Source organism: Haemaphysalis longicornis, unplaced genomic scaffold (assembly GCF_048455015.1).
Source record: "Haemaphysalis longicornis isolate Haplotype H1 unplaced genomic scaffold, Haemaphysalis longicornis Haplotype H1 scaffold_9, whole genome shotgun sequence".
NCBI lineage: Eukaryota > Metazoa > Arthropoda > Arachnida > Ixodida > Ixodidae > Haemaphysalis > Haemaphysalis longicornis.
The window spans coordinates 79,487,755-79,514,867 of NW_027526460.1; the positions used below are offsets into that span (position 1 = coordinate 79,487,755).

Genomic DNA, 27,113 nt, shown 5'->3' on the forward strand with positions numbered 1-27,113 from the left:
ATGGGGAAAAAGTGTGCAGAAATAAAGTTGCGAAGTCGTCGTAACCTTTATTGGCAAACTTTGCACCCCGCCTGTTTGAGTACGCACGTCCTGGAAACGGGAAGTATGTACAAGGGTATTTTCCGCAATAGATCCTCTGGATGCCCCACCAATAATGGGAACAACATGCAACACAATTGAAATAACATTGCCGTGCTTGCGCTATTGCTGACGAAAAAAACGTGAAACTATGAAACGGTGCGTGTGTTTGACTATTTCGGTTGTATTAGCGGATTACGTATGCTGGTCTACAAGGTTCTGGGGGTTTCAGTTAGCGGAGTGAGATTTTGTTTGAAACATGCAGCTCTCTGCAAGCGTCTATCCTTTCGGAAGGTTCCGTCATTTTGAAAGTGCAAAATCAGACGACTTGAATTTTTCTGAAATTCATATTTTAGCATGTTTAATATCGATTGAAAACAAGCTCAGCAAGGTTCTGACAACGGTATTGCTGACGAAAAAAACGTGGAACTATGAAACGGTGCTTGTGTTTGACAATTTCGGTTGTATTAGCGGATTACTTAAGCTGGTCTACAAGGTTCTGGGGATTTCAGTTAGCGGAGTGAGATTTTGTTTGAAACATGCAGCTCTCTGGAAGCGTCTATCCTTTCGTAAGGTTCCGTCAGTTTGAAAGTGCAAAATCAGACGACTTGAATTTTTCTGAAATTCATTTTAGCATGTTTAATATCGATTGAAAACAAGCTCAGCAAGGTTCTGACAACGGTATTGCTGTCGAAAAAAACGTGGAACTATGAAACGGTGCTTGTGTTTGACAATTTCGGTTGTATTAGCGGATTACTTAAGCTGGTCTACAAGGTTCTGGGGATTTCAGTTAGCGGAGTGAGATTTTGTTTGAAACATGCAGCTCTCTGGAAGCGTCTATCCTTTCGTAAGGTTCCGTCAGTTTGAAAGTGCAAAATCAGACGACTTGAATTTTTCTGAAATTCATTTTAGCATGTTTAATATCGATTGAAAACAAGCTCAGCAAGGTTCTGACAACGACAGCATTTCTCCTGTTTATCAAAATATGGTTGACGAAGTAAACATTCGCCCCGCACGCATACACATTGGTTCTATCTCCTCGTGATTGTCATCGTTAGGAGAGCGTGCGCACGTCACGATGCATCGTCGCGATCATGAAAAGCCCGTGAGTATGTTAGCGTGTGTATATTGTTTTAATTCGTGGCATTTTTTGCCGAGTACCCCAACAGCCAGGACCGTGTAACGTTCTGCATTTCCACAAAAAATGCACATTTGGGTGAAGTAATACCTTTAATGGTATAATGCACATTTGGGTGAAGTAATACCTTAATGGGAGTTAATTGATCGGGCAGAATTCCGAAAAACAAAGAAAAAAAATCAGGAAATAAAAAAAAACGAAATGTGGACCGTGTAACGCTTTGCATTTGCACAATAATTCAGATTTCGCGGAAGTTTCACCTTTACGCGATACAATAGCGTAAATGGAGATAATTACTCAAATAGAATTTTGGAAAACCGCAAAATAAGAAAAATATAAATACAATAGCTATAATGGCGAACCATTCAACACCCTTAATTTGCACAGTGATGGAGACTTCGCAGAAGTTCAACCTTTATTCGTTATAATAGCGTAAATGGAAATTAGAGATACTTGGTGGAAAAAAATTTTGAAAAACCCATACTTATTATGTACGCTGTAAATCGGGTGGCTGAGGCCTCTGTCAGGCCACGTTCGCCTTTAGTCTCAGCCTCCCCTTGGTTTTTGCCAAGAAATAAAAAATCAAATCAAATCAAAATTAGAAAAATTCAAAATATCGAAAATTGCGTGCCGTATAACGCTCTGCATTTCCACAATAATGCACATTTCGCGGAAGTTCCACCTTTAATCGTTGTAATAGCTCAAACATAGGTGATTTGTCGAACAAAATTATGAAAAACAAGAAAATAAGAAAAATACAGAAAAAGTAGCGAAAATGGCGAACCGGGTAACGCCTTTCATTTACACAAAAATGGAGATCTGGCGGAAGTAACACCTGTAATCGGTAAAATATCGTAAATGGAGATGATTGGACGGAGAGCATTTACAATAACTAAAAAAATGCCTGTAAGGAACTCGAACTCTAGACAAGCGCCATAAGGATACTACGCATTATTACTGAATTTTTGCAGATTTGTTTACTTGTAAGCGTCACCGAAGCTCTGTGCGGTTAACTTGCCGCACAGAGCTTACCGCACAAACTCACTGTCCCCCGTGTGAATGGAATGCGCCTTGTGTTACAAACTTATCAGTGCCTATTATGAAAGGGTCCTCCCGATAGACGAGATTTATTCGTCTTTTCAGTGCGACGTACGACTCGCCTACGTGCGCTGCATACACAATCCCCGCGGTATTACGTTCGTGATGTTCATCGAACTGTTCCCACAAACTCCACGATGTGTGCTTTTTTTATTCTTACTTCGCTTCTCCTCGTTCTTCCGCCCTGTTATCTCTAGGGCCTTTTTTACCCTCCCCACCCATTCCCCCGCGGAGTAGCATGTCAGTGTAGAGATTCTGGCAAACCTGTCGGCTTTCTTCTTTAATAAAGAGCTTTCTCTCTCTCTCTCTCTCTCTCTCTCTCTCTCTCTCTCTCTCTCTCTCTCTCTCTCTCTTTCTGTATACATGCTTCCAAACTCCTTCTCTTTTCTTAGTCTACTCCTCCTGTCGCTTCCTCAGAATTTCCGTATCCCAGTGTTTGAATCTGGAAAGCAGGGGGGCACACGTCAGCCGGGGCGCTCCAGGTTTGGCCACCAGGAGGAGTGGATTTTATCTTACGGGAAAATCTACCTACGCAGCCGCGCTGCACAACGCAGCGTGTATTTCGCTGCATTTGGACAACGCCATCGTCATCACAATATCGCATCATTGATCGTGCCACATCATGAGGTATATTATTTGTGGGAGTACAGTAAAGCCCTGGTAAAGAGAAAGCTTAAAAATAAGGGAGAGGCTCAGAACTTTCCACGAATGTGAAGGTGAAAACCTAGTTGGACATCCGGTTGGCCGGCTGTCGAACTTTCTGTTGAACTTTGCGGCGGTCCCGGTCAGCGCTTCACCAGCCCCCTGGACGAACAGCACCCTGCAAAGCTCGGTACGCTCGCTCGCCACCTCCATGAGCCTCCTGTCCTCCCCAAACTGACGTCCCGATTTACAGGGCGTGCCACTAATCATCATCATCACTATCATCATCGTGATCATCATCGGTACCTTTCCCAGTCAAGGCGGCTCGTGTTCCACGTGCGGCAGCTGCCTGTTTCCCTTTCCCGGCGCATGCGCCGAAACTCTTTCTGATAACCTACTTAGCCCTTTCTGAGGGCCCTCCTCGGGTGACAGTTTGTCTTTCCAGGCGCGCGCTCCCCCGCTGGCTACCAAGCTCGCGTTCCTATTTATTTTCGCCCTATTTTTTGTGTCACTAATTTGTTTTCTTCGCAACGCGCTGAAGAATAGAGATCTAAGGTTTTCGCCTTGAAAGATTAAGGGAAAAGTCGAGTTTTAAGTTATGCGAAATGTAAAATTATTCATCGTACAATTCGCACAATGAATATTTTTTCCCCTTTAATTCCATGAAGTGCTGAAATATAAGGTCGCACTGGCCTACTACTCCAACTACTCCACGTGCGCGCGCACTCACGCACGCACCCACACGTGCACGCATACGCACTCACACACACACACGCACGTACGCACGCACATACATTCAAATGCCCCTTCGTTTAACGATAAAGATGGTTGAAACGCGAAGCTTCTGAAAAGTGGACTTTGATCGTTAGCGGTTTGGAATTTCATCGTTCCGGTTCAACCATCTTTCACTACACCAACGATCATCATTATCGTCACAGAAGTCGGATTTTGTGTAAGGCGTTTTAGTACGCACGGTTGCCATCAGTGAGGCAGCAGGAGCTTCGATTTAAAAACACTAGCTCCGCCAGGCCACTCATTACCGAGCCTCGACGCCACCTCATGGTGACAGCTCCAGACACACGGTTCCAAACTTACACCACAAACTCCTCTTCTTTCCAATTCAATGCCCCAGCAACTACGCGGAATGTAAGAACACCACTCCCACCCTCTGTATGGGAGTGCCCGCGATCACCAGGCGGGCTTACCCCAATATACATTTCCGCCCTCTCCTCTTTGGAGGCTGCTCTGTGCAGCACTGCCCCGCAATGCTAGCAAGCGCTGGCTGATCGAGCGGGCCCGCCGGATAGCGTCCGCCATTGGAGTCCTCGACTGAAGACCCCACTTAGCAAGGCTGCCCTTCCACCACTAAATGAGTGCAATAAATGTTTTAACCACCACTTACCACCAATTCGCACATATGAAGATGTAAGACATGGGTCCAGCGGCTATACTAATGTACAAGTCTTTCAGTCTGTAACGGAAGCGATGCCACACAGGTAAAAACATGTCTGCCGGAAGCAGAGGTGCTTCAATGCGGTTTGCGCTAGGAAACACTGATGAATTAAAATCTTTAGTTACGGATATACAGTGTCGCATGGCCTCAAAGGGACACTGAAGAGATTGCAAACATTGCGGGATTAGTAGCGCAAATTGTAGTATGTAGTTTATATGCAATGTGTCGACCACTGTAGCTGCGTTTACGCGACTTTAGTCAGTGTAAAACTGAATTCGAAAATGCTGTCCTCCCCTCGGCATCCTCCTTGTCGATTTCCTGAAACGTTTCGTATAACGTCCAAACAAGATGGCTTGGCTTGACTTCGCTACTGCCCGGCTCGCCGACCCTCCGACCGAGCCAGTCGGCCCAGCGTTTATTCGGCAGGCCACCGGCGGGTTGTCACAATTGGTTCGCTCAGTTGAAACTAATCCACGGCACGTTTGTACCTGGAAGAATGTGCCTTTAGTTTATTAGTTTGTAGACTACGTCAAGCTTTACGTCCAAGTTGCTCCATACAAGTGCACATGCGGCGCTTTGCTGACTGGTACGCTAGTAGAAAAATCTAAGGCCATTTGACGGCTGGGGAAGAATAAGTGAAGTTAACATCGTGTGAGGTGAGGCGCTCGTTGTGAGGACGGCGACGTCGACAACGTGGCCGAAACATGCCCACAGAGTGCTCGTGGAGGAAATGCGGGCTGCGGGATTGCCCTTAGTGTGGTTGTGCTGAGGATAAAGCAGCAAGCCTCAGGAGGGATTGACGTAGGCCAATGAGAGGCGGCCACAAGCAAAGAGTGGGGAAGACATGCTGGCTAAAGAACATTGGGTAAAAAATTTTCGTTAAGGATTGGTTTGCAGGGCGGGAAAACAAATTGTAGAGACCACATACAGACATTTGGCCGCTAGGGAAACGCTACCCTTTGCGCACTATTTGCCACGAATTTTCTAAATTGGTGAAGACCAATTCGGTTGTATTTTAAGAGGTATTACAAAAGGCGAAATGAGCAACTGGTTCTGATAAATAGAGATTAAAAAGTTCTCTCACCTTTCTAGCAATTCTCAAACTTACTAAACCAACGAGTTTAATTCGGTATAAATGTGATCACTAAGCTCGCATGTCGAATTGTGTTGGTGTCAGCGCTTGTGTCGCGCGGTGGTGTAGCCCTGAGCTAGCACATCAGGATGTCTAGGTTCCGCTGTCTCACCCTTCGATAGACGCTCCTTTCTGTTTTCTTTCTGCCGACCTATGGCTTGGCTACAGCGACAGCGTACGCCACTCTAGCCCGGCCGTGGCCGACGCGGCTGCTGCGTTCGGGACGCCGCCCCCGCGAATTCCAGGTAACGGCTGGCAGAATCTCTGGTTTCACTCTTTGTAGAGCCAAAAGTGAGAACTCAAGTGACGTCACATGGGCAATGGTTGTGGATGTCGTTTAAAGCTTTGCTTTCCAAACACCTTCACAGCGTGGACTGGAGCCAATTTTTTTCGTTCGCGACTGCTTTCTTGCTTCTATTTCTCTCCGTGCTCGCTTTAACTTCAGAATTTGCAGTTCTCTGTTTCGACTTTCACTTCTCGTTCGTCTTCGTAATTGGGATGTCACGTATATTAGCGCGCGCGGTGTGGCAAGAGATAAACTTCCAATCTGCCCTTCCCCGCAGGTTTCACGTTAGTGGAGACGGGCCTGTTTCTTTGCCCGAATTCGCCTTTGTACACTTGCAGAAACACTGAACGATGGCACTTGCCCAGCTTTCGTATTCATGAGCTCTGCAAACGTTTTATCGTCGGCTCACTGCCTCCTACGAAATGATATTCTGCGTGTTCCACTGAATTGATCGTTCGATCGGCTGGCTGACTGACTGACCAGCCGACCGACCGACTTGGTAACTTACTAAAAGGCCAACTTGTTGCTAATACGATTTATATGGAAATGGTCCCTCTGCCACACTGTTAGTGTTTGTTATGAGAATGTGTCGATCCGAACCAAGAATCGCCGTTGTATGTAATGTGGCACGTATCCCCACGAGGGCTACATTTTGTTTCGGAGCTGTACAATCGGTGATAAAAGCGCTGAACCTTCTGGCTCCCGGCTTTCAAAACAAGACGCAAGCCAAGATGGTTAAATTCACATTAATACGTCTCAAGCTCAGCGCACTTCGTGTTTCCAATTCTCGGTCGTCATGCTCAAGCCTGCTTGAAGCTTTTGTTTTCATTATTCTGTTGGTCTGGATGGCTAAACAGGCAATATTCCTATTCAAGAATTCGAGAATATAGATCAGCATAGAAGCATACTCAGGTGAGGGCAAAATTTCGTGGACGGCGTGGTAAGAGATGCAATACAGTAAGCTCGGATCGGCCTATGTATGGACTCGACCGTTTTTACCAGTAATAGTGTATGTATTGATAGTTGTACAAACTTTGTGGTTGCCGGATGTACAAGCTTTTGGACTCTACCCCTCCTTCAATTTTCCCCTACACCAGTCACACCTGCACACCTACATGGTTGCTTGAAAATGAACACGCGAAAGAAACAAGGAAAACAGGGTTGTATTACCTGAACAAAGTAAATGTCACCAAATCGTCAGGTTTTAAATTATGGTATCGGCTTGGGAAAGGCACGTATCGTCGCTGTTTCGAGAAGCTAAAATGCGGATTTTGTCCGGAATCTATTATGATACAGGCAAAAAAGTACACGTTCAGACCGCTGACGAAAATTTGATCCTCCCATCTTTCCCTTCCCCTATCAACCTCATTGGCTAATAAACTCTGAAGTCACGTGTAGGCCAGTTATACCATTGGATTAGCAAAGATCACGTTCGGTGGCCGAAACGTCCATCGATTGTTATTTCTGTTCTTGTGGTGGTTGCCCATTTTTTGTGGGTGGGTATTGAAACGGCCTGAAGTCCAAATTACACCCCTCACGCGCTCCAGTTACATCTTGGCCGGGATGTCCACCGCATTGGAGGACTGCACATCAGTTTCGACAGCCATGCGATATTTAGGCGGGCCCCAAATTGCGACACACAGGCATTCTTGTTTTGTTTTCCCCAATGGCATACAACTATGGACGACACTACCAATAACCATAAAAGTGTCTCATTCTCAGCGTTCATTTTATAGTTGTTGAAATCATCCATGCTTAACAATTTTGCAGATATATAATTTCGCTCCTTCCCCTGTACACAGTAGTTACACGTGTTTACCCAGAGCTAGTGCTGTGTAAAGTCTCACTCTTGTGCCGACATGTTCTACTGATTCCGTTGCACTGGTCCGCACCTTGACTGCCTTAATTGTTTTCTGTTATATATTCGCAATTATTGACAAGCTGTCCACTCGACAGTTTTACTTTGGGGAGCTCTTCTGTGTAACAATTACCTGTAATACGTATGCATCAAAATGCACAATAGAATACTGTTATCCCGAAATTTATAACGCAACCAGCCTCCACAACCGAGAATCTAATCCACGACGAAATGCTTAGCACGCAGTCTTTTAGCCCTCTTTCCAGCTCGATGCGTTCTTGAAAAGGTTTAGCGGACGTCTAACCTCAGAAAAGACAGCGTCAACACTCAGTGACGCCATGCACGCCCACGAGAAACAGTGATTTCGACCTCTTTAATGCAGTCTTGAACGTCGAGAACAGAGTTGCCCTGCAAAGAATTGTCATTAATAAACAGCCTCACGACGCGTTGTTACGCGTTGACAAATGGCATACTCAAATTCGTTGAACTCCTGCATTTAGTCATACCTGTAGACAATACACGAAAACAATACTACAGAGTGGGCGCAGTTTCCCGAAATACCCTTCTTCTCGAAGCTGATGCTCAAGAAAAAGTTAAGTTACCTAAATGGCGGGCATTTGGGGCGGCTGAAAAGAAAGTTCTCTTCACCATGCGAAAGAATGTGGCCTTTCTTTCTTATTGCACACGAGAATACTTCTCATCATGAGACCACCTTAATTAGTGCGAATTGTATGATTTTCGCTGTAAATGAACGTTGAAGTCTGCTGCCAAAAAACGCCTCTGAACTTTTGAAGCTGCATCACAAGAATGTTTTTTTGTTGTTGAAAGCTCAAAATGGGGTAAAGAGAACAAACCGAAACGGATGGCATAATGACCGACGGAGTCTCGTGTGTTCATCCCGAGACGCTGTATGACACATGTCCTCACGTCCAGCTGTGGAGATATCATTGGTCCTTAATCATCACTGGCACAACAACACCGTCTTACATCGAGGGCATGCCCAAACATCGGTTCCAAGCACCCCTGGCCGTGGTACACCATACAACACACAAGACAAAACCACAGGCACACACTTGCGCGCGGCGCAGCTGGTACAAGTCCAAAGGTACGAGTAAAGACGGCTCGTCGAAGTCAAGTTTCTTTCACACGTCTTCACAAGACCCACATCTTACGCGTTGACGAGCACTCACCGCAGAGCTAGTCCTGAGATGGAATGTACGTAAGAAGGTGCATGCAGGAGCTAAGAACTGTCCAGTGTCCAAAGTAGTTCTCGCTGAAGTAACGTGCTACTACTCACTCATGCGCTACTAGCCAAGTGGTATCTCTCGCACGTGTTTCCAAAGTTGGTCCCGCTCTTTTCTAAGGGTAGGCCGATCCGGGGAGGTAAAGCGGGTTCCTAACATGGTGTCCCTGTACGCCGGGCCGCTCGGACTGAGCCATTGTGACCGTCCTGCCCGTCCGGATGTAGCAGCAGTCCGGAATCGCGCTGGAGATTGCCGCACTCTCCTTGTGGTGGTGCTGAAACGTCGTGAAGGCGGACGCCGACGAGTCCGAGTAGCTTAGCGGCTTGTGACCATATCCACCGCGCTTGTGCAGTGCACGCAGGTACGGAGCGAAGATTCCCACCAACATCAGAAAGCCGGTGGCGATCTGGGCGAAGCTGAGAGCCGCTATCTGATGTTCGCCCGGACCCAGGAGTAAGAAGGCCGTGTGCCCCGCTGCCAGGATCGGTACGGATAGGAGTGTCGTGCAGAGAAGGCTTCTGGCGTCGCGGCGGTGGTAGGAGCAGTTTCGCGTCCTGAAAGCCATGAGCACTGCAAGGGCGAGCACCACGCACGGATAGGCCTGGTGGAGCAAGAATCTGGTCTGGTTGAGTCGGCACGTACGGGGTGGTGACAGCATCCAGGCTTGAGCCTCTAGCGCCATCTGGACGGCTACGAGGAAGCTGATGGTCAGTAGCTGGTTTAAGCCACTGGCGCGGCCACCCAGGCCCGCGCTCTGCATGGTGTTGAGGTGCATTCCCTTCAGGAGCAGGGCGCCGAAGGCGAAGGCGTAGCTGGCATGATGCGCAAGCTGCTGCACCGCGCAGAGACGAGGCCTGGGCTTGAAGGTGAACAGAAGCGCCGAGAGGAAGAGGCCGACCACAGAGAGGAGCAGCAGGAGAGACGTCAGCTGGTGGCCCTTGCGGACAACGCCCTCACAGAGCTTCATGAGGAGGAACACGGCGACGTAGGCGCTGAGCAGTATTCCTATCCCGCACATGATCACGACGGCCAGTGTCCACGGCTTCGCCATCCACACAGAGTAGAGCTTGTTGGGCTTGGTCATCCGGACGGCCCCCGGCGCCGTGGATGCCGTCTCGGGTAGGGCGCCGTAGTCTTCGTCCGAGGACGTCTGCGAGAACTGCGGCGCACTCGTGGTGTCTCCCAGCTGCTGCGGCTCGCCCTCGTTGTGGATTTCGAGGTTGCTCGAGCGGAGGTTCGAGGAGCGCTGCCTGGTGGATGGCCGGAGGCTCGTCTCGGAGGCTTCCAGGGATGTTGCGCGCTGTATCGAGTCACGGCTCGGAACTAATACTTCGTCCACTTCCAGGCCAGTGTCGTCAGTGTAGCCGGCGATCTGCGAGTAGAGGGAAAAGACCCCAGCTAAGTTAATAATGCTTGCTTACACTGACGTAGAATAGTATTAAAGGGTGTAAAACGCTTAGTGTGAATGCTTGTTCGAAGAAGAAAAGACACTGTGTATCCTTCCATAAGGTTCAGTGGAAAATGCACACTTTTACTTCCGGGGAGAGTCGACAAGCAAAATAAAGGAGGTCATTGGCCGTAGATACAAAAGTGCCGTGTCATCGTACATAACACGACACTCAATTTGACACTCAAAATGGAGGTTATGACAGCAAAAATTCCTAGAAAAACAGTACGATACAATCCGCGTTAGTTGTCTGAAATTTCTATGTGTGATTGCTTGCGCGGTCGCTCTTAATGTTAAATTTCAAACAATCGATATAGTTGTAATGACATTTTAATAGGTTAATTCATCAAACCAACCCGCTACACAGCGAGAGAGCCTGGGAGTAGGGCAAAATAACCATTTTGGGCTATTTTAGTGTTGGAGCGCTGGTAATGACCGGGAAGTCAGGAAAATAAAAAAAAAATGTGTCCGCAACTTCTTTCTGACTGGCTTGTGTTTACGAACGTGCTTAGTGTATACAAAGATAAAATTATCAGTACAAAAGTACATCTCACTTTGTGGAGCCAGCCATAAATTTTACAACCCTAACTTCCCATATCGTGTTTCTTCGTTTATTTCAGTAACAGTCCCTGGCACCAGATGAGCAGCATACGTCAGGTCCAGTGTGCTATCGCCTGCTCGCCGTCTGGCGGTCTATATGGCTATCACATTGCTGCATTTCTAAAACTTGGGCAATTGGCTGGTATGAACGGTTTCTCGAAAGTTGAGCAAATACATCGCCCAAAGTATGGGGAGCAAAGTATGGTGTAGTGATGGAAGGCTGAAAAGTAAAAAAAAACAGTAGAACAAAAATCTGCCCAAATCATAATGGCCTTTTACAATTTGAGGTAACGGGACACTACGGCACTACGACCCAATCCTACGACGCTACTATCCGACACTACAACCCAAGTAGTGTATGATTTTTTTTTATCACATGGGAACGATGAGGCTGAAGCTCCCCTTGATGAGGGAGCTTGAAGCCCGAAGGCCCTTGTGGGATGCTCATATGTACTTAAGAATTCCATGACAACAACATAACTGGTTGAACTTTGTAAGAAGGCAAATCAAGAATAGAAAATTAAATGCTGTACCGGCTTGTACCCTTCAGTATTTAAACGCTTACTTTGTTTATTTTGGCGCCGTTTTCGGAACGCGAGTCGAGCAATCGCACAGGTATATCCAAATAAGCCCACAGACACAGCTTTTTCCATAAGTTCGCCTTAAACGCTGACACTGAACTCTCAATCAACGCCCGACCTCACCAACCGAACTTCTTGCAAACGCTGACCTCAGTCGAGTGATGCGCCTTGGTTAGAGTCGAAAAGACAACAACGCCGAGATAGTACCGCCGGTAGCCGCATTCCTCACGCCTAAGTTAGAATGCGACTGAGGCAAAAGGAGAGTAGGCTGGGAGGCGACTATATCGTGTTGCCAATTTTTGCGTCCAACGGTAGTCATAGAACATGCAACTATCACGCGAATTTCTTTAAGTCTTTGATACCCCTGATTCGTTTTCGAAGACAGCTAATTCCTCTGATCTGCATCTCGGAGTAAGTGCGGTAAGTCGTGAGTTTAGCGTGTTTTGAAACTACACTATGTCGCGGCAGGCACCATAGAAGTGTCTTTCTGACATCTCACTTTGACAGTTGTGGGCTACATTCCCTACGACATCTGCATGAACTGTTGACGAGGACCCAAGCTGTTTCACTAGGGCAGCGCCTATTCCTGCGGCAATGGCTATACAGTTAAACAACTAAGTTGGCCAAAATATCGCAATTTTTCTTTCATCCAGGTTTTCGTTTCTTGCAGGTATCGAGTTAAGGCTTGCGTGAATGAAGCAGAAGCGAAACCAAAATGCAAGACTTCAGTGAAAGTGAACTTACCCTTAAATCATTTATTTCCCAGTAGAAAACTGCGTGATTTGCGGCTCCTACTTTCGCACGAGCTTAGGCACTACACGGCGCTACAACGCGGCAAGGTCAGTTACCCCCGTATTTACAAGCGTAACTAAATTTTCACTTTTGCCTTTCGACACTTTTCGGTGCGTTAACACGTTTCGCAGATCCAACTTATGCTGAAAAGAACGCCTTTTCGCGAACTTGATGCTCACTTCCACACTCAAAATTGCTGGGAGGGTGCTAGCTGGAATACTGTACCGGGCGGCCATGGCATTTACTTGCTTGTCTTGAAAAGAGGAAGAAGGGTTTCGTTTTCTGGTAGCAGAACTCATCACAGACGAACCAACACCACGAGCAGCAGTGGAGACTCGCGACTACAGTTCGAAAGCAAGGCCTAGAGCCTCAAAACTTGCGTCGAACCGACACCGCACTCAGGCGTGGGAACACAGGGTCGTTTGCGGTGACGGCCAAACAAGTGAAGCGTAGCTACCCTTGCGACGTGGTGTCGCGCTAGCCAAGCGAAACCTCAAGTGGGTGCTTTGTTAGCCATCGGATGGCGCTAGCCTCTCCGTTCATCATCATCATCATCATAACGAATTTCGTTTTCAGCGATTCTAGACACGTTTGTAGCTGCTGGCTAGAATTCGGTAAGTTAGTGCGTTTTGCCAGCCGATTTTTCAGTAAAATTAAAAAAATAATAATAATGACTGGTCAGCTTAGCGAGTTCGTTACATCAAGGTTAACTGCCGCAACGCCTTCTTTAGATGAAGGTCGCAAACACATGGGCTTCAATGGAGGTGGAAATGGGGAATTGAAAAACTTCGTTAAATCCAGGAATTCGTTATATAGAGGGTCCTTACATCCAGGTTTAACAGTACTTTGGAAAATGAAGTCCTGCGAACTCTTTGTCAGCTCCTTGGATCTTTGAGCAGGTCGAAAAAAAAAAAGCAGAATACCGGTGACCATTCAGCGAGAGTCACCGAGAGCTTAAAATGTCGCGAAGAATCGTTTTCCGGCTCATTCGCATTGTTGATGTTAAATTGGATGTTACCGACGCCTACATACGAATACGCGTGTGCAAATGCCCTGAAGTTCCAACTACTTCCAACATAGGCTGAAATTTCTGCCGACGCCGTGGTCCACTCCAGCTGCATTTATTTTTTATGAAACCTAAGAACTGATTCTGCACCGACCCTCAGCCACTTTGTTATTTGTGAAAGCCCACCCTTCATTTAGAACCCCTGGACATGGCCCTTTAACGTATAATAAATAAATAAATAAATAAATAAATAAATAAAACATCGTCTAACGCCGGATTTCACCTTACTTTAATTTTATAAAAAAAAGGTTTCCACTCATGTGCTTTGCCAGTATAAGTGAACCACCCACCGTTCATGAATCATGCATCGATTTAACCTTAGCAAATAATATTTCTTTGAAGTAATAAAAGGTTTGGTTAAGTGCATTTCGCTTGTCTTTGGTTTCACTCTTTGTATAGCCACGTATGTGAATTCAAGTGACGTCGCATAGGCAATCGTTGCGGGGTGTCGTTTACAGCTTCGCTTTCCAACCACCTTCACAGGGTGGTTTGGCGTGCATTTTCTGGCCTAAAGTTATTTGCGTTGCGGGTAAACCTATCCAGAAATACAGATGCTCGTTGTCAGCGTCCCGGCAGAGTATTTCCAAACGCGTCGCTGCACAGAGAACCCACGTGACATGTCAGTTCACGTGATGCAGAACGGAAATTGAACGTCGTCATTGGCTGCGCCTTAAACCTAAAGCGACGTAAAACATACCAAATCAGTGTTGTTATTACCAATAACAGCCCATAGATTTGGGTCTGGAAAAAAATAAATTAGAAAAAATAAAGCAATGAAAAAAAAAAAACACAAACAGACCTACCGGGGCTCGAACCCAAGCTGTCAGCGTCAGTACTTAGTACTTTTCATCGTTGCCACACAGCCCAACGGTGGGCTCCCTTTAGCAGGCGCTAAGAAGAATAGCGCGCGGATTGGCACCACACATGTCACGTGGGTTCTCTGTGCAGCGAAGCGTTTGGAAACGCGCGTGTCCCGGTAAGGAGCGATATCTCAATCCTACCACAGACCGTGAAGACGGGCTCACCTGGAGTACTTCGCCGCTGGTTGAGACCGCCTTGACAGCGTACTTGAGCGTAGCCACGTGCTTCTCGTGGGAGAACCTAAGTGGCGTGTCGCTGAGTGAAGCCACACCGGCACCGCTCATGTTGAAGTTGAGCGAGCCCAGGGCATCGAGCACGGACCCGCTGAGGCCAGTGCGGCCTCCGAAGAGGCAGTCGGTGCCGCGACCGCACTGCACGCGCTGCACGGCCCGCAGAGCGGCGCCCATGGCCCACACGGCGCGTATCACGGCCACGGCCTCGGCGCTGTCGCTCACCTCGTCGTCCCACCGCTGTACGACGTCGTTTCTGCGAGAGGCAAAGCAATCCTGTGTTTGTGGTATCCCGAGTTCAGTTTCAGGAAACCAGCCCGTAGAGACCTATGACAATTCACCACCATCTTCACAGCGCAAAAAGGACGGGACACAGAGCAAAGGAAAACACTGGTGCCATGTCGCGTCCTTTGTGTCCTGTGCTTCCTGTCCTTTTTGCGTTTTTTAAAGACGAACCTTTACCAACTATCTCGTTTTTCAGCGTTACTACAGTTCGCCGTCAGCTTGGAGTATTGCAGTGAAAAAACTTAGGCCTTGATGGCTTGTGTCACCTTTGCGCTGTCTGGTATTTAAAGCGCGAAATCCTGACTAGAGTGAAGGCCGTCTAAGAGAACTTGCAACTGCTCTGACCATAACCCCTCAGCAAGTGAAAAGACAGCCTAAATTAAGAACAGCCGTTCCCTACGTTAAGAGACGGCAATAGTGCGACAGATTTCTGGGAAAGTTGTCTTTGTTTCGCGTCAGTACCCTGCTACGCGGAAGGGGGTACCCTCTCCTGTCGTGGAACATTAGTTGTAAATCAGGAGTGTGGTCAGATAGGCAGGTCTAGAGTACCACCCTCAACCCTTTTCTTCCGCGTCTGCTACGATATCCCATCTCCAACACAATCTGGACAACAGATCTACATCTCAACGTGGCGTGGTGCTCCTATAAACGCTGGCACATTAGAATTCTTTTTGGAAAGTAGGCAGTTTTCAACCTTGACCACTGAACGTGATCATAACACATCGCTGAGTGTACAGTCAAACGTCTGAATAACGAAGCCTTAGGGACCACGATAATTGTTCGTTACACACGCCATTTCGCTGTATGCGTCGCGCTCTTTACTGACCCCCTATAAACCAGATAAGCATAGTGAGAGAAATAATCCTCAGATTTAAAATGCAATAGGCGAACAAAGCGACCAAGATTATTGTGCACAGTAGTAGCATATACTGAACGCGTAACCACCACCGACCTGATGCTGTCAAGATTCAAAGCGTGCTGCGGAGCCAGGTCAGAGAGTGACGAGATTTACTGTATATCTATCTACAGCGCTTCAAAGACGCTTCGCGAGTACTCATAACGCTTGGCTCCTCTGCAAGCCCTTCCTCAGTGCTCGCCTGGTCTATTGCAGCGTCCTTTTTCTTTGTGACGGCCTCCACGATGTCGTCAGTTGTGAGCTCATACCAAACCAGGAGCTGGTCGTTCACCTAGACGTAATCGTCGGCCGGCACAGCCGACGCTGCGCCGCAACACGCACTGTACGTGGTTATCGATTCCTGCAGCTCCGTAGCCTAATTCGATGACTCACGGTGATCGGCACACCTATCAGCCGCGCATTACCACGTGTGCGGTTAGGCGCATTCGTTAGCAAAGTACAATTCGGTGATTAGCAGCGCGTGGATTTCTTCGTTAAACAGGTAAATTCGCTGTAGGGGCGTTCACAATACTGGCGTTGTACTGGCGTTCACAATACTTACTTACAATACAATGTGCGTTCACAATCTATCCAGGCCTTATGGCATGCTTCGTTGTACAGGACGTTTCGTAGTAGAAGCGTTCGTTGTTGCGGCGTTTGACTGTATTGATAAATGTATGCAGTCGTTTGTACGCGCGATGTAGGCCGGCCGATGTATACAAGCGGCACATGCACCCAGTCGCAGACGGACGATGTGGTTCGATGCATCTGTAGTAAAAGCATTGCGTCTACGCGCTATTGTTACCTAGAGTACGTCTTCCGCAGCTCCTGAAGCAGCGGCGCCGACCCGTCCTTGTCTAGGAGGTCGTGCAAGTAGTCGCCATACTCAGCCGGGCTTCGTGCGTCGTCGGGTGCGGCGAAGAGCACGTGGCGCAGGCGGCGGAGCTTCTGCGGCGCCAGGAAGCCGGCCAGGGACGGCGTCACGTCGCCAGGCGTCACCAGGATCCAGGAGAAGGCGGCGTCCCGGTCCGGCTCGTAGCTCACCAGGAACGCCTTGGCCTCCGCCGGCGTCACGAAGAGCGCCGCGGCACGACAACCGCTCTGCGACAGCAAATGGGAGAGAGAGGAAAAACTTATTTCTGGCGAGGCTCAGTCCTAGCGAGTATCCCTTAAGGCCGATCCACGCGACGGACCGAGTCCGCGGTCCAATGGGTCACGTCATGCGACGTCGCGGTCCACCGCGTTCCGATCCAAAGCAGAGCGCATCCTGCACGGCAGGCCGGCTGAGCGGACCGCGAATGGCCGACCGTCTGAACTCACAAGATAGAAAGTTAAACACAGGCGCCGTTTGGCGGCGACAACATGTTGTCACAAGCCTGCACGAAACGTTTCATCCCCACAAAAACAGCCACCCGCATGCAAGCCGGGCGGGCGCGCTCACGCAGCCGCCGGCGTCGTCCGCACGAAGGTGACACGACGAGTGGCGACGGCGGGACTACCCGGGCTGCATACGGCTCGTCACCGCTCGCTGGAACTGAACTCTTCCCGTAAATTGGGGACCACATTCGTGAAACAATGTGATAATGATGGCTAGCATCGCATGCACTAGTAAGGGCCATAGGATTCGCTAGTAAAAGCGCAGATTAAGTATGCGTCGCGATTGTAAGCCTAGCCCGCTCCCTATCCCAGCGGGGGTGATTGACAGGCTCCTTCGAGCGCTTCGAAACAGCCGCGCTGCCCGCGCCGTTCTCTATTGGCGCAACTAGACCCGGCTCTGCCCACGCGACGCGGGCCCTGCCAGACAACGCTGATGTCGCAATCCGCCGTCGAGACTGCGGAACGAAAGGCCTCGGCGAATTTTTGGACCGCTAGCACCACCGCGCTTCTGCGCAGTCCAACGGCAGTCCGTGATAATTGGTGACGTCCTATCACGTGATGCGCGGACCGCGGTCCAAATAATCGTTTTGGTCCGCCGTGTGGATCGGCCTTTAGGTGGGGAAGGCACGCAAGGAATCTTGAGCCCTAGTGCTGGTCAGGAGCTGTAGCTCGGGTGAGGAGCTCTCGGTCACCTCCAGCCAGGTAGTGGGAGGGTAGGGTAAACGGAGCTGTGGTAAAAATGGCCAACCCAAACGACGTGTGTCGTCGTATCTCGAGCGCCATGTGCCGGGAAGTTTGGGTGGGGATATAATGTGGGATAACACTTCTACGGTGGCATGCAGCAAGGTGTGATAGTTACATATTGGTGGGCCCTTTTCAAGCGAAGCCGTCTGTGGCTTGCTGCTGGTTGCTGCTGGTGCGGTTGCGGCTGCTTCCAAGCCAGGTGCTCCGCTTTATTTTATCTTACACCAGCTAACGCAGCTGGCCTCCGGGTACTGCGCGCGCGGCGATGGGAAAGCGGCACGCGGGGCGCGGGGCCTGGCGAAGTTACTTACGCCAGATAACGCTGGTTTTCTTGGACTGCGCAGGGGTTAGCCGGGAAAGTATAAGTAGTTGGGAACGGGCGGGGGGCGGGGGGACGGGCGCCTGGGGAAGCCGCAATTTCTGCGTGCATGACGTTCTCAGCACTTGGAGTTTGCGGCTTTTTTGCCAGGAATATTGAGATGTTAAACGTTTCTCCTTAATCTCACCTGGTCACATTCCTACGGTACTTACAAACTCATGACCCACGGGCTCAAGAAGCATCCTGTACAGATACAAAATTCCTTGCAGATACATGAAAATGTTCCCAACGGCCTAGTTTGCTTCTTTTAGAAATACATGGTTTCTTTACTGAAACAAAAATTAAACAAGACATTTTGGTTTATCCAGCTTTCACTAAATGGCACTCGCTGTCTATCAAGCGAAAGTTTTGTTTATTTATTTCAGAAATAAATATTTCCAAAATAATTAATATAGGCCGTTTGGAGAACTTTCACAGAGCATTTTCATGGAACTCTCCTATTGGTACACGATGGCGTTTTAAGCCCGTGGGTCCCGAAGCCACATGATTTAGGGATAAGACGCACACAGTAAACCGGAAAACTGTGTAGGTGACTGGAAGGAACCTAGAAGGATGGTGGTTGGACAGCAGAAAGCTAATACCAACAAAGTGCCTATATTATGGCGACCGTTGTTTATGAAGATGTCCTAGACCACCAAAGATTTCCTAGGCAAGGCGCCATGCGTCACACAAGTCACACCATACGCCACACCAAGGCTAGACGAGACGATAAGTAATTAAAGGTTGCTCCAGCTAAGGCAGTGGACGACTGTACTCAGACCAGCTCTGATTCGAGAAGAGGACCCCAGAAGCCTGAAGAACTTGATAAAGCGGGTCTGGCATAAGGTCTCTCCGTCAGCGCTCAACTCACAATGAAAATGTTTATTCTCTCTTTCTCTGCCCCTGCGGTAAAGTACAGCTCCCGCAGTTGGAGGAAAAGATTAGTTGTGCGCTGAAAAGTGCACAACGCAAAAGCAATTCAGGACACGCCCGTTACCTCAACCAGCTGCCTTGGCGAGCCAAGGAAATCCTGAACTTGCTGGAAGGAGAACACATCCGGCGCGTCGGCGCTCATGATGTCGATGGCCATGTCATGAGCAGTCCTCAGGAATGCCCGCGAAAGCTCCTTGGGCCGTTCTTGCCGCGATGACATCGCGGCCACGCACGACCAGCCCAACCTGCGAAGTGTGCTTGCCACGGCCTGTATGGAAATGTTGAGAAATAAAACATAAAGAAGTTCCACTCAACGTGAAAGCTGCCAAGTGCCGTGCAGGGCAAAGGGGCTGTGGCGCCCTCGCTCGAGAATATGTAGTATCAGCCCAGCATTGGTGCCGAAAGTAGTCAATAGAGCGCTTCGCAGCCCCCGAAAAGGCATACAGCGGAATCTCTTTGATACGATTTGCCATATTACGTTTTCGGCCTAATACGTTTTTCTTTTCGTTCCCGGCCAACGTCGCTCAGATATAATGCACGTTTGTGCGTTTATTACGATAACATTTCTGCCAAAAATTAGATAATACGATCGCGAAAACGGATATTGACCGACATTTCCAGTAACCTTACGTTTATTCTTCGGTATACTCGCTCAAACCGCATTCAACTAGCCATGGTCTGCACGTTGCAGGGACACCTGGGGCTCGGAAGCTGCAAGTTTTCAGACATGGTGCAAAAAAAAAAAAAAAAAAAACGCGAGGTGCGAAGTATCAGTAAAACGAAAACATCGTGCTTACGTGGTTCAACGAAGTTAGGGCGACAGGAGTGAACTTCGACGGGTCAGTCCTACGCGAAACAAATGACAACGTCGCGCTCTCCTTGGGTATTGAAAACATTCAAGCATCCGGATGCGGCCTTCACCAATTTACGGCACGACACGGATTATCGTACATGGTAGTGTATGCCAAAGCAACAAAAAATATCGACAGCTTCTTTTTGAATGTCTTAGAAGAATTTACTCCTGGACATTTAAAAGAAGAAAGGGTAGCACAAATTGAGCAGTTACTTCAATGTTGCTCCATAAAAGTGAGTTGCTGACGGAGCATGCATATTTTCCTTCTTTTTTTTAACCTATTCGGATAATACGATTTTCGGATAATGCGTTTTGTTTTCCGGTTCTCGCGAAAAACGTACCAAAACGATTTCACTGTGTAAACAGACTCTGGATTGAATTTTCATTATTTTGTGTAATTATTGCGTACACTCATAATTTCTACTATATTAACGTGCACGTATTGTGCACGTGCACGGTTGCCTCCGTGGCAACGACGCAGCGCAAAGATCACCCCCCGATATTTTACATACGTGTAACGTGTGCCTGTGTGGTCCAAAGGGGTTTTACATCGGCGCGGTAACGCCACGGACCAAGGTTCAATCTCTACCAGGGGAAGCGGTGGTCTTTTCGAAACCTCTGTTTGGGTGCGTGATGCCACGTGACTACGGTGGCTAGATACCGTCACCCGGACGAGATGACAATCCGGGCCCCTGAAGTGTTCCGCCGTTAAAAATGCAGGAACTTTGAGTGGGAATTGCAGGATAAATACGTAAACTTGTCCGCTATACAGAGAACCTCTTAAAAGTCGGCTTCGCTACTTAGCACACACGCTTGGTCTGGAAGACATGTTTTCAGGCGCGATATAGGCATTTTTATACCAAAGCGGGACCGTTTTACACCCTCTTCTTAATGCATGCATATCACGCTCTTTACACCGACCCTCGATAAAGTCGACTTCACCCCTGTTAGCAAATGCTTCGCTGAAAAGCACTTTTCCCAGTCGCAATATGAGAAGTCTGACATGAAATTTAGATGGCCTAAGGGCTTTTTGATAAATATATCCATAAAACTCCATGCATTCCTATGGAGCACTATACCCCGAGGCCCAGAAAAGTTGGCTCCGTGGGAATATATCGAGACTGGTATCGAAATGTAAAGAGCCTAGCGACATCTATAATATATTTTCGAAAAACCGATGAGGCGTATGGTGCACTTTAAATCTAACCCATTTAAAGATGGTTTAACTACTCTGCACAAAATTAGTTCTTAAAATACAATGTTTTTAGGGGGCAATATAAGAGTTCTTTTACAAAGATATGAAGAGCTGTAACGCCTTATAATAAATATCTGCATAAAACCCTATGTATCACCATGTAGCTCTGTACACCAAGCCCCTTCAAAGTTGGCTTCACTACTGTACAGAAAATTAGAGCAGGAAGTACGTTTGACAGGGTGCATACAAACGCTCTTATGTGAAAATATCAAGGCCCGAGCATTTTCTATTAATACCACTTTCGTATACGCAGAAAGCGCGACAAATTGAGCGTCACAGATGAACAGACGGATTTCCTGGTTGAGCCCACACGAAAATGTGCATAGAACAATCGATGTAGTAAATGGGCTAATATCAAGAATGGTTTGGGTTGAAAACTGACGAAGCACATAACTGGCGTAACCGCAAGCTGCCTTGTCCACATAAAAAATTCCCGGCCATCTCCACTAACGTGAAACCTTGGGAAGGGCCGAGCATGCATTGTGTAAGCGTATTCTTAGCGCGTGGGCTTTTTTGCCCACGGAGATAAAACCGTTGGGAGATAGAGGTATGCAGATTTGCTGAAAAAAAGTATTGTGTCTTTGTAGCACGAACAGTTCTAGCGCGAGGCGGTGGAAAACGAATGTGTTTTAGTACCGTGACTACATGATGCTACGACTACATCAGACGCCGACAGCCCGAGCCCCTGCGGGGCTTGGCCCCTAATACATGTAATTTTTTTAGCCATATAGTTATTGACGTGCCACGAACGATGCGCAAAACCAGTTGCTGGGCTGACGTGGTTCCTGAATGTCGACCAGAAATCGCCTTTGATTATTCGTGTCAACAGGAAATAAAATTAAGGCATATCACCGACTCCAGGAATTACCGGAAATGTAGCTTCCTTTGGTGTAATTTCCACAAACGCTGCAAACGGGCGCTCCTTCGCCAACTCTGACTCTGGGCGTTTTAGTGCTCTGCTTCCAACCGAGATTTGACTTTTGCTGTTCGGGGCTGGAACCCATGACCTCATGCTTAGCAGCTGAACGAGTTACCCACTGATCCGTAGGTTATTAAAGCAACGAAATAAAAATGATCATACTTGGCGGGAGCGGTCTTTTGGCTTTAACCACCTCTTTAGCTAAGCAGCTAAGACGTTGAAACGACGCAGAGTGCGATGTCGCGAGCTGAGTGCTTGTCTGCTTAGTTCTAATGGCAGTTAATAACAAACAATTTCGTGTATACAAGAATTCCACGCAAGATGGGAAAACATAGGGCGAACTAAATACATTGATAACCTTGTACTACGGCGATCAGAAAATGTTTAGTCTCTCTCATACAGTTGAAAAGTACCATCGATACGCGAACCGCAATCTGAACTTTTTTGTTTCGTCGTGTACGATTCCCTGTTGATGAATTGAAAGTACAGGTGTCCTAAATTATCTGCTATCGGCTAATTATCTGCTATCGGAGCCTTTCCTCTCCGGAACTGACCCTTGCGAGTGACGTGGCCGATGGCGCCGTGCTGTAGAGATTGTGGAACCTGCGGAAGCTTTCCGTTCCCAGGTCCCTGGCAGCAACGGCCGGGATGGAGAAGGCGGCGAACGTCTTGGCCGCTGTCTCGACGGCTTCCACGTCGCCGTGTAGGATTGCGCCTGCGCAACATCGAGCAGGGCGTGAGAATCCTGGTGTGAGGTCAAGTGGGCATAAGGAGTTTACATACGATAACATCAGCTACACACAGCTGGCACCTCTATCCGTAACCCCGTAATGATGTGCGAAGGAGGAAGATGGAGTGATGAGTGTCTTTGTGAACCCTCCCGTCAGAGCGATCCGCGATGTGATCTCGCTATGCAAACAATATTTGGGTTGCCAGAACGTTCAGGCTGCTTCTCTGTGTTTAGGGCGCGAAGCGTATTTAGTTTACTAAGTTCGTTGTAGTTGCTTGCAATTTTCGTGAGCCAGTTTCTCATTTAAATCATCTAGATCCGGTAAGTTATGCTGCGCTATCATTGAGCCAGAAGGGAATTTCGTTGGCTTGAACTACGACTGCCACCAAGAAAAGGCGGAACATGTTGGTAAACACACGTGTCTACGGATCTAATTAGACACGTAGGTCTATGTGTTTATTTGTCTATTCTTCGTGTTTGCGCTGTTTCACTCATGGTATGACGTCGAATATTTGGGCTAACAGTTCCTCGCAACTCTTAAACTGTGGTTGGTATGAAAAGAACAAAAAAAAAAAGAACTAGATGGTTGATATGTCATGCAGGTTGCCCTAGCTTTGTATGAGGACATCGGTGCTAAAGTGGATTCTTGCAGTGGTAGTGGTAATAAAGTTCCGTAACTGCTGTATAGCCCAGAACTTCTGGAGGCAATCATGAAATAGACATTAACTAGTTGTCTGTGCAAGCTGATGGGATAACCAGGACCGACTTCATTTACGTGTATCTTTCTCCTTACAGAACTTATAAACTAAGAAATCCCGACCCATCAAAAGAACTTGACACCTCACGAGCCTAACTGGAACAGTATAACATTTAACTATAACGATTCTCATCCCTCCCTCCCTGTCCCCCTGCCTTCTTCCGCATTAGGGCATCCCTGCCCCATTTAGAAGATAAAGCCATATTTGTGAAGCGTTCATCTCGTTAAAAGATGTTGCTCGAAAATACGTCTAAGCTGATATTGAGCAGAGAAGTGACCCTTCGCCTGAAGCTGCATTGTGTTTCCTAGAAGAGTTCAACATTCTTAGAGAAAACGTGTGGCGATTACAAAGGTAGCCGTCAGCGAGGGAAGTCCTGTGCGCTTGGGCGACACTCGCATAGATGCTATCGCAGCGGAAAGGAAATGACGGCGGGATGGGAAACGAAAGAGAATGGAGCTGCTCACCAAATACTGGCGGAACCCGCGTGGTCGGGCATGCCATGGAGCGCACGTGTCCGGCCTGCTGCACAAGTCGCACGCTCTGGCGCAGTGCCACGTCGTCCCGGCCGCAGGTGTCGTACAGGTAAACGCCTGCGAGACGGTAGACCGAGGAATGTAACCAAATACGCACACAGATAAATAACAGACACGAGCTCTCCATCCACAGTCTTGGGCTGTCCGGCTGGCCGAGGCCGCCGCCAAGGAGCCGCGTCTCCTGATGGCTGATGGCTGAAGAAGGAGAGAAGGGACTACCAGCCTACCCACCGCTAAAGCCATCCTGGGCGAACAATAACGATATTTCTCTTTCTCTCTCTCCTTCATAGGACTCCTGGCTCACGGAATGAACGTTTGGCACGAAGTGTTCCTCATCATGTGAAGGAGGACCATGATTCATCTCATCGCTCTGTGGATGAGGCTGTCCCCCATAATGTTACCACAACACTGCTCCAGAGGAACAACAGCGTGTTGCCACTTCATTATCTTGCATTGGAATCTACCACTGTCTCCTGCAGCATGATAGCATGATTTACGCACCAACGGACTGTCGCGCGATTAACTCTGACTATTCCCCCACCGGGGTCTCCTGCGTGCAACATCTGCAGACGAGTGAGCGGGTGCCCATACTCACATACGGAAACCCTCTGCGAATTGAGTGCAACTTTTGGGCATCTGCGATTCGATCTCAGCATAACCATGGTAATTTTCTGGGCATCCGTGGGGCGGGCATTGAAGGTGATGAGTTGGCTAACGGCGAGGCGTGCTCCGCCACTAACAAAACAACCATTTCGCGCGCATTAAGTACTACCGCCTACCCGAGGGTGCATACATGGAAGAAATCGCAAAGCAGCGAAGGCGGCAGATATTAGGGTGCCTTCGTGAGGCGAGGAACGACTGCACAGGGGACCACGCGCGTCCCGTTCCTCCTATACCAGACTAGTGGCGCACATAGCCGGGTTTTCTGCCTTGCAACAAACAGTGCTTCCTCGCGGCATTCCGCCATGAAGTTTACGGGATGGCCCTAAAGAAGCGGCGCCAGGTGCCAGCTACTTCCGTTCACCTTGTCTGGCAGTATGTTTGTTACGCCAGCTTCCGCTCCCGTACACTTGAAAACTCCCTGAATTCAGCTGTGTGACGACGTATTCAGACTAGGTTCTTCATCTCACGTGGTACATGACCTTGCTCTCTACGCTCTCCCTTGCCGAGTGCGTGTATGACGAACGTGGCCGGGGCGGAGTGCAGCGTACCATCATTAAACGATTACACCACCCCACCCGACCGCCCGAAGACTCCCCCTAAATTACAGGCCAGCACGGGGAGCAAGGACACCTCAAGTGAAGTTTTTAAAAAAAAAACCCACGTTTCCCTCTGCCTCGTGCTGAAATCGTTTCTCGCTGCAGTCAGGGAGAACCGGGTCCCGGTGATAAAGTGCAGTGCATACATACAGGAAAGTTCAAAGTTTTCGTTTGGAGCAAGGCATGAATTGTGAATTTTATGATAAAATGAAGAATACGAGTTAGTTCTACCGAAGCTAAGGTTTAGTAAAAAAGACCTAACGAAAAACAAATTCTCAAAGGAGATAAGGCAGGCTTTATTTGCCGCAAATGCGCGAAAAAAACTTTGCTTTCGTATACGGAAAGAATACAACTACAGCCATTGTAGACGTTTGTACTGGGACACTCATGGGGTACTCGTCGAAATGGTTCGTCCCCGTCTAATGTGTCCGTTTTGGCCTCCCCCGAGGAGCGTGACCGAGGTCCTTATCCTTATACTATTTCTAGCCGTTGTAAAAGTCGAATTAAATGTAGACTTTTGGTCATAAAATCTTTACCATCTTTTCCTAACGAAGGTTTAGGGAAGCACGAAAGCTTTCGGACATCAAAAGTACGTCACAACCTTCGCTAGAAGTGCGTCCGACCTTCGCTGAAAGTGTGTCCAATCGACAACCAAACCTTCAAAGACTCAAATCGCAAACCCAGAAAGAACCCATTCGACGCTTTTTCCCGGACTAACTAAACGCATCTATGAACGATCTACACGCATACCGATGCGTCTTTATGAGATGAAGGTATACTATTGTGCTTTTTCTTCGTTATCGATGCGCGTAATGTCTCGTCTAGAATTACCGTTCCTTTTTCGCAATTTAAAGTAACTTTTGACACAATGGAACCCTGTTTTCACACACGTGCTGTCAGTCCAAAGATCTTAGCGGAGCAGTTCGGTCGACCAACAGGTCTATGGTGAAATGCCCTTGTATTTTGACAGGACGCCATAGCTCCCACTAAGAAAGATTTCGCCTTAAACTAGCATTCTCATTCTTCTCGTTAGGGAGGAAACCCGATGAAAGGCCAGCACTCCCCAGGGTAAAGGATGCTACTTCTTCGTTCAAAACAACCACGTAATGCTTGCAGGATCGCTCAGCTGTTTTTTATTCTTCTTAGAGATATGCAACGGCCTGGCAATTTGCGGCTCTGTATCGCAGCTGCGTGTGTAGTGGTTAGTTATTCTAAAGCTATTAAAGAGGATAGTATTTCTTGGACTACTTTAACGCAGAAATTTTGGTCTCTCTGTATGTCTGTCTGTCTGTGACTCGATTCAGCCACGCGGCCGAAGTGAAACGTAAGCCGCGCAATAGTCTTATACACTCACAGCCAAATCTAAACGTTGAAGTCCGGTGTCAATGTTCATACTTGTCAACATTGTTGGACAAGAACAAGACATTATGCACATATAAGGCAGCAAATCAACACATAGGTGACATTTTCAGTGTTCCTTAATTTTAAAAATTCACGGATGCTTGGTTTTTCGAATAACAAATGAAATACTACATCAACGGCAGAAAGCCGTCCCCTGCTGTTCCAGCACTACCTCCTGGCGGCATTTCAAAAAATCAAACGGCAATTGCAACGAAAGGTTCCACTAGATGGGATCCACGTTCCGTTTGAACGCTCGTGGAGTAGGGCAACGTGGTTCAATAAATGTTGTAGTAGGATGCCTCGACTC

General features: G+C 48.0%; 1 protein-coding gene across 1 annotated transcript in view; it reads right to left on the reverse strand.

The window, feature by feature from the left end:
* Positions 1-8,043: 8,043 nt before the first annotated feature.
* The window catches only part of LOC144153739 (uncharacterized), a 95,327-nt gene continuing 76,257 nt past the window's right edge, over positions 8,044-27,113 (reverse strand). The window contains exons 3-8 of the mRNA XM_077685432.1: positions 24,078-24,203; positions 22,680-22,840; positions 19,163-19,366; positions 16,492-16,787; positions 14,441-14,762; positions 8,044-10,301 (exon numbers count right to left, since the gene is read on the reverse strand). Of these exons, the coding sequence (XP_077541558.1) occupies positions 9,045-10,301; positions 14,441-14,762; positions 16,492-16,787; positions 19,163-19,366; positions 22,680-22,840; positions 24,078-24,203 (2,366 nt within the window). The 3' untranslated portion in view covers positions 8,044-9,044. The remainder of the gene's footprint in view (positions 10,302-14,440; positions 14,763-16,491; positions 16,788-19,162; positions 19,367-22,679; positions 22,841-24,077; positions 24,204-27,113) is intronic.